The 14,127-nt window shown below is 38.3% G+C and overlaps 1 protein-coding gene across 3 annotated transcripts in view; it reads right to left on the bottom strand.

Moving 5' to 3' along the window:
* The window catches only part of ppfia2 (PTPRF interacting protein alpha 2), a 64,556-nt gene that overhangs the window by 38,594 nt on the left and 11,835 nt on the right, over positions 1–14,127 (bottom strand). For 2 of the 3 annotated variants that reach the window (XM_055153523.1, XM_055153524.1), the window contains exon 1: positions 9,317–9,397. The exons of the other annotated variant lie outside the window; for it this stretch is intronic. In XM_055153523.1, the coding sequence (XP_055009498.1) occupies positions 9,317–9,397 (81 nt within the window). Of the gene's footprint in view, positions 1–9,316; positions 9,398–14,127 lie in introns of those variants that run through there. 3 annotated transcript variants of the gene reach the window in all.

Below are 14,127 nucleotides of genomic sequence, written 5' to 3'. Positions count from 1 at the left end.
GCTATAGCTCCCACTTAGATCCACTGTTTGCTTCTTCCTTGTATTCCGGCAGGGGCTTGTGCTCTCCTTCTTCCTTCTTAAACTAATTTGATAGGATGTCATGGGGTTAGCCTAAATTGAGTTTAAGAGGGAAGAAAATGTGTCATCTAATAAGGCACTAACCAATAAAAAGACATAATAATAACAGTAAAGAACAAGCAAAAGTAAACAAGCCTGAAATCAATACATCACATTTTTGTACTGTCTCTTATAGTTTTAGATATTTCTCTGTAAATGTTCTTTTTTTGTTTTGTTTTGAGGAGCTATCTGGACATAACACGTTTACTTATATGACACTTTCAAATGCCATGTCCCTAATGATAATTTATTATTGGGTGATTTAAAAAGGATTTCATGTTCAGTTGAGGCCTGCACACATTTGATTACACAGGGGACATGGAGCAGTGGCAGGGGATTGTGGAGGTCTAGTGACAGATAAATGGTGGCTATTCAGTCAGTGAAAACGAGTGTGAGGCAAGGCAGGCAGAGAAAGAAAGTCTAAGAAATGATTCAGGGTTAGCATGGATCTTTTTTGACTGCCTGAATCGTTGCAATCTCCTGTACTTCCAACACACAGCATGTCCATAACTTTGCCATAAATTCACAGTATATGTGAAGTATATTTTTTTTTGCATTTGCTAGGTTTTAGCCTTATTGTAGTGTATTGATTTATTGTAGCATATTGGTCTCAGTTATCAATCCACGCGCTAAACTCAACTGTGAGTATAAACTGAAAAATAAATATGCAGTTTGTGGGTATGTGACTTACCATTAAGAATTGTGAGTTTTATTTCTGCTACAAAACTGATATGTATAGGAACGCATACAGTGAGTGCAAAAGTTAGCTTGTCTCTGCTCCTGTGGGCTATTAAATAGTTGTTCAAATTCACATTGACCTTACTTCCCAATATTGTCGCATAGCAAAGCATGAAAACTTTGAACAGTAAGTTTACCAGTTGTATAGTTTTCGCTTTGGACTTAAATGTGGGATGCACGCATGCCTGTGGCTTCAGAGAGGTGCAGTGACAGGGATGAACACCACGCCTAACCAGGGTGACTGCACTGGACCCCGCAGTTTACACTTTAAGACATGGGACAGACTTTAGGACATGGGACAGATGTGTGAAGCCCAGTTTTATGTACAGCTGTTAAGGAACACTCCGATTCAGTGAAAGAAAAGCATTTAAAATCAATATCAAATGTCCCCTAAGTGAACAAAGTGCAGTAGCTATCCTAAAGAAAAACTCTATATCTGTCTCTCCAACGTAAAATGTTATGGGTTTTTACTCCACTTTTAACATGTTTAGTTTTTTAGCACATGAGCAAATGCTTAATAAATGAGGTCCTAAAAATATTACCAACTACATTTTACAGAGGGGATTCCAGGTTGTTCACGTGGTAATTTTGAGAGTTGTAACCAGAAAAGTTTGGGAACTCTTGAAACTAGAACTGCCAAAAAATAAGATCAAATTTAAATTCCAAGATTTTCCAGCAAACCACACTGACCTGAATATGTGCAAGATTTACAAGGAAATCCAGCATAAAAGGGTCTCCTGTACAGCAGGCTTCCCATTCCCACGACACCAAAAGCCAGTTCCATTAATGGCTACATGCATACAACACATAACATACAAGAAGGAGCTGCTCTGAAGATTTATGAGTTGAGAGGTACAAGAGGTTGATGCAACTGCCGCAGTCTCTGTGCTTTTAAGTGGAGGGGGGCACTTGAGTAAACATGGCCATGAATAATCCATTAGATGCTAAGAGACAACAAGATGTCAAGGGGTCAAGATGTTTCTCATGAGACTGGTCCTAACAAACTCAACAACTGTCATTTAACTTCAACATGCATATTCATAAATGCAAATTCCTTCAGACAGTACAGTAACAATATTTTCATAAATTGTATGTACCGGGTAAAGAAATCCAGATGCCATAAGTTTAAATGTTTGTTTCAGTCCCACCCCTGATATACACTGAGGGTAACCTCAGTGTGAAGAACTACAGTATAAATAGTAACCTCATTGTGTGAAGAAGTATAAATACCAAACACTATACACACTAATACTACACACATCACTGCACAATAAGGGGCTCGCTGCCGCTATAATATAAATAGGCAAATAAAACAGAACAAAGAAATACAATGTAACATTTAGATTTTAGTCAAAAATGTCAACTTCACAGCACCCAAAGCTGTGAGAAAGAAAATTATGTAAGGCATAACTTCTTATTCCAATAATTGTTGTCTTACTTATAATTAATCTACTTATGAACTGTCCCTAATTAAACAAGTCAATACTGTGACAGTGTGCATGGTAGTCTTAAGGCTCTGCAATTTCCAAGCAAATACCCAGTGGCGTTGTGAGTAATACTCCACGCTGCAGTTAAATCCCACATGTAATATTTTGCAAGGCCTCTGGATGTTATGTTTACAAGGCGATTCAAAGCACACAGATTAATGCGCAAAGTATAGTACACAGCTGTAATGTCATTTATCATGTATTTATATTCATATGCAAACTCCAGTGGACAAAATTGTAGACTGGGTTTCTGTATTGATGCATCATTGCTTTCATAACATTTGCTCACAGCCTCCTAGCTCTTCTTCCAGCCTACTAGACTGTTTATAGCATGTCTGTTTGCAACAGCAAATTTGCTCTGATAGGGCATCAATTGCAGAGCATAATAAACATGTACATTAAAATATTCACACAACAAATACACTTGCATATGGTAAAGTTTTTCCCATGCTTAAAAAAATCCCCTCTGTCCCACACATAGGGTGTGGCAGGGACCATATAGCTGATGTCAAGACAGGCAGCAGTCACTGTTTCCACGGTAACTCGGGGTGGATGCTGAGGGTGGTATGAGGCTGTACACACCACAGGGATGACCATGAAGCAGGTGGTGCTGTGTCCTGGTGGATACAGCAATAGTCTTTAGGGCAGTGGCCCCAGAGCAGAGCCATTCCAGGCTATTGTCAGTTCACATTATACAGATGAGAGACAGCAGTCAGCAGACAGTGTTTGAATGATGGATTGGGTCAGCAGATTAGATGAAAATACTCTTAAGCTGTATTCACTGTTTCCAGATAATAAGATGTCCAAAAATCTTGATGTTTTATTTTATATATTAACATAGGCTTTTTTTTATGTCAACATAATTTTAAATTATGAAAATATATTCATCGCCATGCTATCAGACTCAAAGGGGCTTTGAATGACTCTGCTTTCAATATTGTGACAGGACAAGAGCCACTTCAAACACTTCACCTTTGGAGAAGTGGGAGTTTGAGTTTGCCTGGGGGCCTGCATACATGTTAATCACAGTCAAGAGTTTCAGGTAGATGACACACCATTACTAACGTTATCAGTTTTTGTCCATAATGTGCACTGTTCACTACATGGCTCAGAGGTAGACCTGCAGCACAAATGTAGGGTATGGCCTCAGCAAAGTGAGCCGGCACAAGACAAGATTGTACAGATACAGCATAAAGACTGTCGAAGGCTATTTAGATTCCACAGAATGAGGCAGATATTGATATATATATCATATATTAATATTAGAAAGGATGCTAACCTTGTAGCCATTGGTGCATCGAAGTAATCACAGAGGGAATGTAGTTGTTGAGGTATGCTTACTCACCCCTGAAGTGACTTGATAAAAGCTCAAAACAGAAAAATGCGTTCAAACTGGGAGAAAGTGAATGCTGTTGAGACCATTATATCTCAGCTGGATTTCTAAACACAGAGCTCGTGCCCACAGCTCTGAGCAAAGCAATTTGCTTTGGCTGCTGTTGCCTCAGCGGGACAGCTTCCCCATGTGAGCACACTAGTGGATGGATGTATTGATTTAAAGTGGTTTCACTTTACAGCATGAAAGAGCTATAGAAAACACAAGAATACCAAATAATGTGTAAAAAAAAAAAAGCATAAAAAAACGCAAAACAAAAAACAAACAAACAAACCTGGATTTAGAGATTACAGAAACAAACCATGAATAAAATTCATCCAACAATAATATATCATCACCTATGACCTTATATATAATTTTAATGAAGCATAATGAAATATGTATAAGACAAATCAAAACCATGGAAATATCTGAACCCCAAAAACCCTTTTATTTAGGTTAGCCTATATTCATTAAATAATTAAACACTAGAATTATTTGATAAGAGTTTAATCCTTGAAAATATTGCCAATTAAGTCCACTGTCTGGAGCATATTTTACCTATAGAACTCGGACTGAATGTCAACAAACTGTTGACACAACTGTGCCTGCCAGCACTTCTAAATACCCAAAGAGATGCATTAGACAAACAATATAAAAAGGTGAACAAAAGAGCCATGGACTAGCCCAATAAGATTCTGGGTCACTACTAATAAATACATGTTACAATAGTGTCAGAATAATTTTGAATGAATGCTAAATTTAGAATTAAGCATCTTTAAATTTCCTTGAACAAACTGAAAATTCTACAATTTCAACACAATCCTAAAAACTAACAGACTGCCCCTGCTCTGTATACAGCTCCTTACAAAATAACTGTGGGGAGAAAGCAGCAGCAGTAAAAACAGTGTGAGTGAGACAAATGGACATCCCTTTGAGCCTAAACACTGTAGGGGACAGAGGAGACTGACACAGGCACCAAATTGAAAACACACAGCCTTCTGGATTGCCTTGATTTAACTCTGCAGCGAATGGATATGTAACTGTAGAAGAGAGGGAGGTCACCATGTAGACAGGAACACAGAGAGGAAATATCAGAGCAACCACAATGGAGAACATACATTCCATATAATTAAATAGCCATAGAGACGGCGAGCCTTATGAAATGGCTCTGCATGGTTCAGCACCATGGACAGTGAATGTCTATTGTGTTGGTAAGGAGGATAGGTGGATGCAGAGGACAGATTAAAATCTTACTGCTTATGTATGTATGGATGAATACATACATGTTAAAAGCCTTATCTCGGTGAGGTGAGAACTGTGAACTACAGACAGGACATGACACACTCCTTATTGAGTCACTCCATCGTGTCACCCCTCTCCTAACCTGATAATGAGAGTTTATTGTTAGCCACATTCCATGCTATTTGCTGTCTGTGCTTGAGAAACCAGATTACTTCATTTATTAATATTTATAGGGTTTTTTAGGTTTGGAAAAAAAAAAGGTTACAGTTTTTCTGATCAAATTTAACCACCGTGATTGTGATTAGATGTGTGATATGTCTATAAAGTAGAATTCTGTTCAGAGTGCATATTCTACATAAGAAATACGATTTGAGAGAACTGAGCTGATAAACTAGTACAAGAGTCTGCATTTTCAAGGTCTGTTGTTACAGTCTAACTACAAGTACATCAAGATTTTTCAACAAAATTATGGCATTATCTGAATAATGGTAGCCTCTGTGATTTGATAATTAAACCAACTCAAATTACTATATTGATTTGACTGTGATAAATTAATGTTATATTCCACCAAGACTGACACACTGAAATTCCATATGGATCATTTAGATTAGTGGCTGAACAAAAGCTAAATCAATTCCAATATAACAAAAACTAACCTTGAAGAATGTGAAAGCAGGAACAGTGTGAATTCTGAATTGCTGATGAAGATATAGACGAGAAACAATACTATTGAAGCTACATTAGGCCGCTGACACAATAACCCTAAAGCATCTATGAGCAACACTGTTAAAAAGAACACGAGCAAAAAGAAATATTTTTGTAGTTAATTTGAACAACAGAGTCAAAGTATTGTATTAAACCGTCTACAGCTCAAATCTCATATACCCCTCCCATTTGTTGGAGGGGTATATGAGCACCTGGGCGAGCAACCATTTTCTGTGCTGTGGTCCAAAGCAAGAAAAATATCTGATGAAGACGTTTTTGCCGAAACGTTATTTTAAAAATAAAAAAAGCTTTTGGACATCAGCCATCTGAGTGCGCTATGCATTTTTTCACTTTTGTCTTGCTGCTCCTTGCATTTGCACCTCTACAAGAATTTTGGTGTGCGTTTTCTGTTTCTTTTGATTCAGCTCAAATCTTATCATAACAAACAAACAAAAAAAGAAATCCAAATATCCAAATTCCAGTCTAGTACAAATTGACTGCCAAAATACATATTGGTATATATAAAATATATTGTTCCAGCTTTCATAAGTTGATGTAGTATTTATCGTGACAGGCCTAAGCGCCCGTAGTATTAGGTCAAGCCCATTACAGAAAACATAAAAAAATATAAACAAACACATGGGGGCGTCTTGCTTTCGAATGCTCACTCATCCCTTTAATCGGTGTGGAATCCAACAAAGTGGGTCAAACTCTCCATCTGCCGATTTTAAATGCACGCGGGCTGATTAATAAAAGAAAAAATAGGGCAGCCGCCACCAATGAGCATGTTCACAAACACAGTCACGTGTTTGTGCATCTCAGAGGGTCAATACACACACACAGGGACAGAGGGAGCGTGCATGTCCGCTGTATTTGTTAGCAATTATTGGCTACCAGTGTAACAAATAAAGGTCAAGCACGTCAACTTCAATCTGCTCTGTACCAGTCTGCAGTGTGCATGACGCCCGGGTTATTTGCATACAATCACCTTTGTCGTTCAGGCGCTGTCCGAACATATGACATGAAGGGGCGGAGTCAAAGGCATGGCCGTGTGGGACAGCTGGGTGGATAAGCTGCTCACACATCTGGATGCATTACGGTATGTGTGGAAGTGAGAGGTGGACTGAAGGGCTGCAATCTTCCTGTTTGGGTTAGGGTTAGGTGGGGGGGTATGTGTTTCAGTGTGCTAAACAACGATTAATCATTTTCAAAAAACTAATTCATAGTGTAAGTGTGAGTTTCATCAAATTTTTATGTCATCACTATTGACCCTTGACCAGACCTGGCGTCATAAATTTTCTTATCCTGTGATTCACAACGGAGCCACAAAATGTTACTGTTTAAGACAATATTAAAGGTGTGCTGTGCAACTTTTTTGGTGGAGGGTCCGCTAACTTGTCTCCATAGAGATATTATTGCTTTTCCTGGAATATTCCAGGGTATGACATGGTATGAATTCCTTCTGTGAATAGGGACAACTCTTCACAGATCTGAATTGTAATGTAGTGTCGAGTTGTAACCTGCTTGTCTCCTTCATAAGTTTAATTTATACTGTGGAATATTCTAGACAAAGCAATAACATTTCCATGGAGATAATCAGGTGGCAGACCCTCCACTAAAAATGTTATGCAGTGCACCTTTAAATTCTGTAAAAAACAAAGCCATTTAAACATATCAATTCAGTGTTACAAAGTGATGCAGAAATCATGATGCAAATATGCACAAAGAGGGATTCCTATTTTAGTAAGTTGGTAATTTAGGAAACCCATGTCCATTGGGGCCTAATATGATCATAAAAAGGTAATCACATATACTTGTTATTACTTCACCACTTTGCTCCATTTAAAATTAGACTACCCCCTTGGTATACACTAATGGGTCCATGCACTGCCTCATGCTGCTGTCTTATGATGAGTCACAGTGTCTCGCAGGCCTCGCACCACAGGCTTGATCGGGCTTGAAAGAGCGTGCAGCTGTGAATCTGCCAGTGTTAGCACAAGTCTACTATATTAGGCTACAGCTAAAAAAGTTTCCTCTGATTTTCAGTTAAAATGTTCATCTGGCTGTACTCCCACAAGTACAAAATCCTACTGTAGGGTCCCAAGTGCTGCAAGGTGGTCACCAACTGATACTAACATTGGATATGTATATATATATATATATATATATATATATATATATATATATATATATATATATATATATATATATATATATATATATATATATATATAAAAGCAAATCTTGAAACTAAAGAAATAATTATGTTTATTTTTGGTGCACATAACTGCTTCAACTCAACTCTAAAATCAGCCAAAAAATAAAATAAAAATTACACATTACTAATTACACAAGAGGGGAAAAAAACTACAAGGAAACCAGTATAAATCAACCATTGTGTTTTTAAAACATACAAGAACAAATTTGCTTAAACAACATACTGCAGCTATTTTCAAAACCAGACTATTACTGAGTATTACAGCAGCAATGGGGTGAAAATAAAAAAAAGTCACTACGCTGAGTTTTGTTATTTATTATGCTCGGGGATTTCCTGGGAGTGCATGGTGGAGCCAGAAGACTTTGATTCAGTGAATCAAGAGCTCCTTCCAACAGGCACATGCCCTCAGGGAGCCCATCTCTGTTAATGATTTTACATAAAAAGTCAGCCCAGGTTTATGACACCCCAGACAAACAGCAAGAAAAGGTCTTCAAAAGAGTCACAGAGCATGGTGGTTAGAGGGCAGAAAAACACTATATTGGATTGGAAATGATTTAAGATGAAGCCATAATAGGCTCTGTACCATTAAGGCTTGAAGAACACCTGGTCGTTGGTGTGTTTACAGTTATAGAGCAGTAAAAACACAGGTACAGATGGGATATGTAAAGAGTGAGTGTGCAATCATAACAGACAAGCTGGCAACAACAAGCAACACCATTTTCCCTTCATTGTCTTCACGTCAAATGCACAAACAAGTTCTTGTATAAACCCTCTAAATCTAAAATGGTATGAACAGACATTAGCTTCATCTTCATGTTCGCCTACTACAGTAACAAAGAAAGGTGGTTACACAACTCATAAGGACCAAACTGGATCAATATCCTCCACACAGCTTCATTGCAATGCATTGGCTCAGCACATGAAACACAATACAAGCAGATGAAGTAATTAGAGCAAAGGGCTGAGTTTCAACAAAAAAACACACATCATGAATATAGAAGCTCAGTCTAAATATAGGTGGGATGTAGGAAGTGAATCGTTATGAAAAATGCAACATTATGAATATTATACAGTAGCAGCATAATCTGTGAATTCACTTTCTTTCACTGAATGACTTTGATGATTTATAAATGAGACTGTGACACTTGGATATGTCTTCTGTAGTTTCTCATTTTATGATATGCTATTTGATGTAGGCCTATGGCAAGTGATTAAATATAGACCTGTAAAAACTGGTTATATTATTAGTAGGCTAATATAATGCATGATAACTGAAGAAACTCTCGTTGCTCTGTAGACAGTCCTAAATACAGTAGGCTGTATGACTGGAGCAATCTCTGTGTAATCCTCGGCGGTGACAGGCGTTGACACGGACTATGGATCATGAATTCCCTCACAGCGGTGTGATGCAGAGGTAACATGGAGTGCACTTGCCTGGAAGGTGTAGAACCTCGTCCCATTCGGGGGGTGCACCTTTGGGGTGCTGGTCCCCGTGCTCATGTCGGAAAAAATCATAATCCCCACGGAAACAAAACAATCCACAAAACCAAGGTTTTCCAATTAGTCGATTGACTTTACGAAACTCCGAGCCGAGACACAATAGCTCCCGGTACAGCCCCGGAGCCGACGCTGAGCTTCCAGCGTCGGACACCGGACTGACCGACGTTAAATAGAGCCCTTTAGAGCCAAGCACACCAAAGGAAATGCGCTCTTCTCCACTTCAAACAGCCGACCCGCCAGGTATCCTCTGTGCGATTCAGTTGTCCCGGTAATGAAAGATGAGAGACGGTGGCTCCATGTTTCTGACTGGGAGACCGAGTCTGAAGTGGAGCTCGCCTAAGAGGGAGCAGTCGGTGCGCGGATTACCCCTCCACACGCGCGAGCACAGACTCACGAATTCACCAATAATCATCCAGAGCATCACTGCCGTGTAAAGTGCTTCTATTGGCGACATGTGCCCAAAATATCTGTCTTTCTTTAACAGGCAGAAATAATGTCCTTTGCATCACGTTAGCCTCCTCTTTATAGAACAAATTTAAGATTTTGGATTCATGTTTGTTCGTCTTTATTATTTACTGAATTTATTTTAACTGGGGCACAACAGAGATCAGTGAGAGTATATCAGTTTTGGTCTACTTGCACAAACATTTAGGTTATAAGATTGAAGTGACTGACACGCAAAGCATACATTTTCAGAGCAAAATGAAACATCGTGAAGCTCTTGGCCGCTGCAAATGTCATAGTTCTATATTAAAGTGTCTGTTCCACAATATTTTGGGCAAACAACTATGTTTAAAATATTTGGCAGCAGCACACTGTAGTTGTACGCTGGGTGACTGGTTGGTACAGTCAGGGCTTACAATATTCTCTCTCCACTGTCTAATTGTAGAAGACACTGGGTGGGTTTTAAAGCCCTGACAGACCTCACATAAAGGGGCTGGTCCGTAGAGCATGATTGACCCTGACGTCACCGTACAGATGTGCAGTGGGCGGAGCCAAGTCGTGCATGAGCTGATTGGTGGAAAGCTCTCAATCCTCTCTGAGCAGCGCTTTGTATTTGCAATTGCTACGTGCTTTTGTAATTTTATCAGTTTATTCGAACATGAGTGTGAGAATGAACACAATATATATTAGTCGTGGTGGCAGTTCTAAGTCTGGATAAACAAAGGCGCTGGTCAGGAAGGGCGTTTGACAAACCACCGACAAATTAGACTTCCCACAGTGAGTTTACAAGAGTGACTAAAGGTTTATGGTGACAACAAAAGGTTTGAATTTATGTTTCTTGCACTGCTCCTTCAAGTATGATTTACTTTTCTCATTTTTGTAATCTGTCCTTTGAAAATACAAGATAGCATGCATGTTTAATGTTTGTCCTTCCAATTACATTGACTTTAAATCAGATGTTACTGTCTATCTGTTACTGTTTAAGTTACTCTTACTTGAGTGTCGTTTATCCAACTTTTATACTCTTACTTTAGTACTATTTTTGGCTACACACCTCTGCCAACCAAGGTGCTATCTACAGCTCACATGGCAGTTCCAGCTGCACCAACTGTTGCTCCGGTGCACCCTATGATAAATCATTGAGGAAAAGGCACTATCAGGAGTGCTCAGGGGAGACGTTGGCATGTTCGAATTAGCATACAGTCTTGGCTGTATGGATGGCATACAGTGGCAAACACACGCTCCTAACAAGCTGACTAGAGACATAGAAGAGACATATTGTCAAAGTGTTACATTTTATAGCAGTCCCCAAAGACATTCGCTGCCAGTGCAAAAACAGACATAGCTGTTTCTTTTCTGGGTTTCCAAGAACATCCCGCATAAAAGGCTTCATTCACACTGGAAGAATGATAATATTCTGACAATACTGTTTAAAATGACAAGACAAAGACAGGTATAGCGTAAAGTCTACAGTTTTAATCTCTTCTACACCTTGCAGTTTAATAGGCATGATGTTGACTGGGGGGTTGGCTCCTGGCTCCTCTACTGTGCCTCCCTCCATTAACAGAGCTGCCTCTTCATAATTGGCTCTGCTCTCTCTGCTCTGCCTCTCTGCACATTCCTATAGGGACTGCTTTTGTCATAGAGCTGTGGTTTAAGTCTGTAGCTTTTGTTTCTCTATTGCTATTACCTCCATTGAACAAGTAAACAAACTATAACACTGCTTCATGGATCTAAGTGTCTGCTATTGTCAAATAAAAAAATTAAATAAATAAATAAATAAAATAATGCTAAACTCACAATAGCAGACCCAGTTAAGCTTCATTTCATCAATCTATTTCTGTGCAATATTTTTTTTGTTAGCCAGTATTTTCCCAATCCCATCAAAAAGCCACAGCAGGTGTGTTTTTAGCTCCCTCTGTTCACACATTTATTTCCACATACACGAAACTGAAGCAGAGACAAATGGAGTTTTCTGTTTTTACTATGTTTTATTGCACCACAGTTTTATGAATTTGCTTATTGATTTATTACTTTACATATGTATTTATTATTAATTGATCTTGTTCAGCACTTTAAGGCATTAATGGCTGTTTGTAAATGTGCTTCATAAATAAACTTGACTTTGACCTTTTCAATCATGACCAAACCATGCATCACAGAAACAGGGTCTGACAGCACTCATCAAACAGGAGCAGCAGCACTCAGCACTTCTCTTACACACATGCTGATGCAGGTAGAATAACTTTCAATCACTTTATTCTGTGTAGTGTCGACATATAGTCAGAAAATCATCTAATATTCTTGACTTCAGGAAACTTTGACAGTACATGGAAAACTGCGCTGACAAAAATGCATTATCATTATCAGTGTGGTTATTATTAACTATTTAACATGTTTAGTGTGTGCAGGAGTTTTTTAATTAAGTACAATTCACACTCATGACTAACTACACCAGATTTTAAACCTCCGCTTCTGTCGTGTTCCACAAAAACAATGACTGAAGAGGCTGAGGCGTGTCATTTTAGTCTGTCTGTGATGCACCTACTCAATGATGCTATTTGTGGGTCAAAATCTGATTATTAAAGTCATCCAAGTGAGTGATGAATCACAAATCTGCCTACATAACATTGTTGCCACTGGCACCACAGTCATTAGTGTGCCATAAAAAGCTGTTTTTGGCAACATCAATTGCCTAGCAACACAGAGATAATAAAAATAACTTTATATCTATACAATCTTGTAAACTGTATCGGGAGGTGTAATGAGAAAAAAATGTGTTAATTTATAAAATATAATCAAATAAACTAACATGCACATGTTCACTCACTGCAGTGTTTTCTAACTGGACCCTAATTGGGATGTGTATGGACACTATCAGTCACCAAGAAGCCCATGCGGTTTTACTGTGAGTGTGCGCCCACCCTCTCCCCTGATTGTTTTTACTTTATTTGCAGGTTCAGCCTCATCTGTCTTCTCCAGTGAACCAAGAGCTGCAACGATCTCATAACTTTCTCATTAGGCCTCCAATCTAAAGAAACATTCTGCTCTTATTCATAGGTAACAACCAGCTTTTGGGGACCAAAACACGCTTCCCAAAGCACTTTTAGCTCTTCTAGAAAACTCATTAAGCCATCCAGGACAAAGCCATTCATAATATGTAATATGATTAGGTTAAGGTTACATGGAAGAACAAATTCTGTTTAAAGAAGGAACAATAAGTCTTAAAATTGCAGACTGTCATTAGCAAATACAAAACACAGCATGCCTCTTTTATTTGATTGTGTCAAAGCAATTAAAACTTTACCACAATACGCTATTTATTTATTTATTATACACTGTATACACTGAATAAATGTCATAATCATTACGCTACAATGATAATTCTAAGATTTCTTAACATACAATATATTGTACAGTAACAGCAATACAAAAATCTTGATAACAGAAATAATGATGTGGATAATCTTGAAACTGAACTTGTGCTTGCTGCAAACACAGTGTGTCCCATTGGGGATCAACGGCATGGAAACCCATTTGTTTCCATCTCCACTGACACTTGGGGCTGTGTTAATCTGATAAAGAGCATTATAAAGTCGGCAGCAGTCCACTGACACAAATGACTTCTGATTTATATTCACCCTTTGCTGAAGAGCCAATTCATATTCTGGCAATGAATGTGTCAAGATAAATGGAGTCCAAAAAGATCAAAGTTTCAAAAAGTCTTTGCCAAGATCAATAGGTTAGTCAAATGATGGCTCAAAAAATGTTGTCAGATATTGTAAGAGATGTGGGAACAAAGTGTAAAAATAATGCAACGATGATGATAATTTATTGCAAGAGCAAGAGACAGAGTAATGCTGTAACACAGCTCCATCTGCTGGTCAACAAGAGTGGTTACAAGATGTTTTTTGCAATCTGAAATTAGACATAAATATATATCCATTAACAGATGTGATTGACAATGCCCCATTTCATGTAATTGCTTTGCTGTGCTAATGACTCTATCTAAACATGTACATAAATGTGCGCAAAGTTTCCAAGTGCTCATGGATATGTCTATATTTTTGATTGGAATAGTTATTTGCTACTGCAAAAATCCTATGTTTGATTATTCTGAAATGCATTGTTAATGATTCAAAATGACAATGAGAAACTATAGGAGGCAGGTTCTGAAGTGTCGAACCTGTGACTGTGCTTCATTATTCATCCACAAGATGGCAGAATTTTATAAAAATACAAAGCAGATGTAAGCTCTGCTATTCCAACTTATATCTTGTTTTAAAACAAGACACTAGTAC

Source organism: Boleophthalmus pectinirostris, unplaced genomic scaffold, assembly GCF_026225935.1.
Source record: "Boleophthalmus pectinirostris isolate CB_2022bp ecotype Guang Dong unplaced genomic scaffold, ASM2622593v1 HiC_scaffold_18, whole genome shotgun sequence".
Lineage (NCBI taxonomy): Eukaryota > Metazoa > Chordata > Actinopteri > Gobiiformes > Gobiidae > Boleophthalmus > Boleophthalmus pectinirostris.
This window is presented reverse-complemented; position numbering and strand designations above follow the sequence as displayed.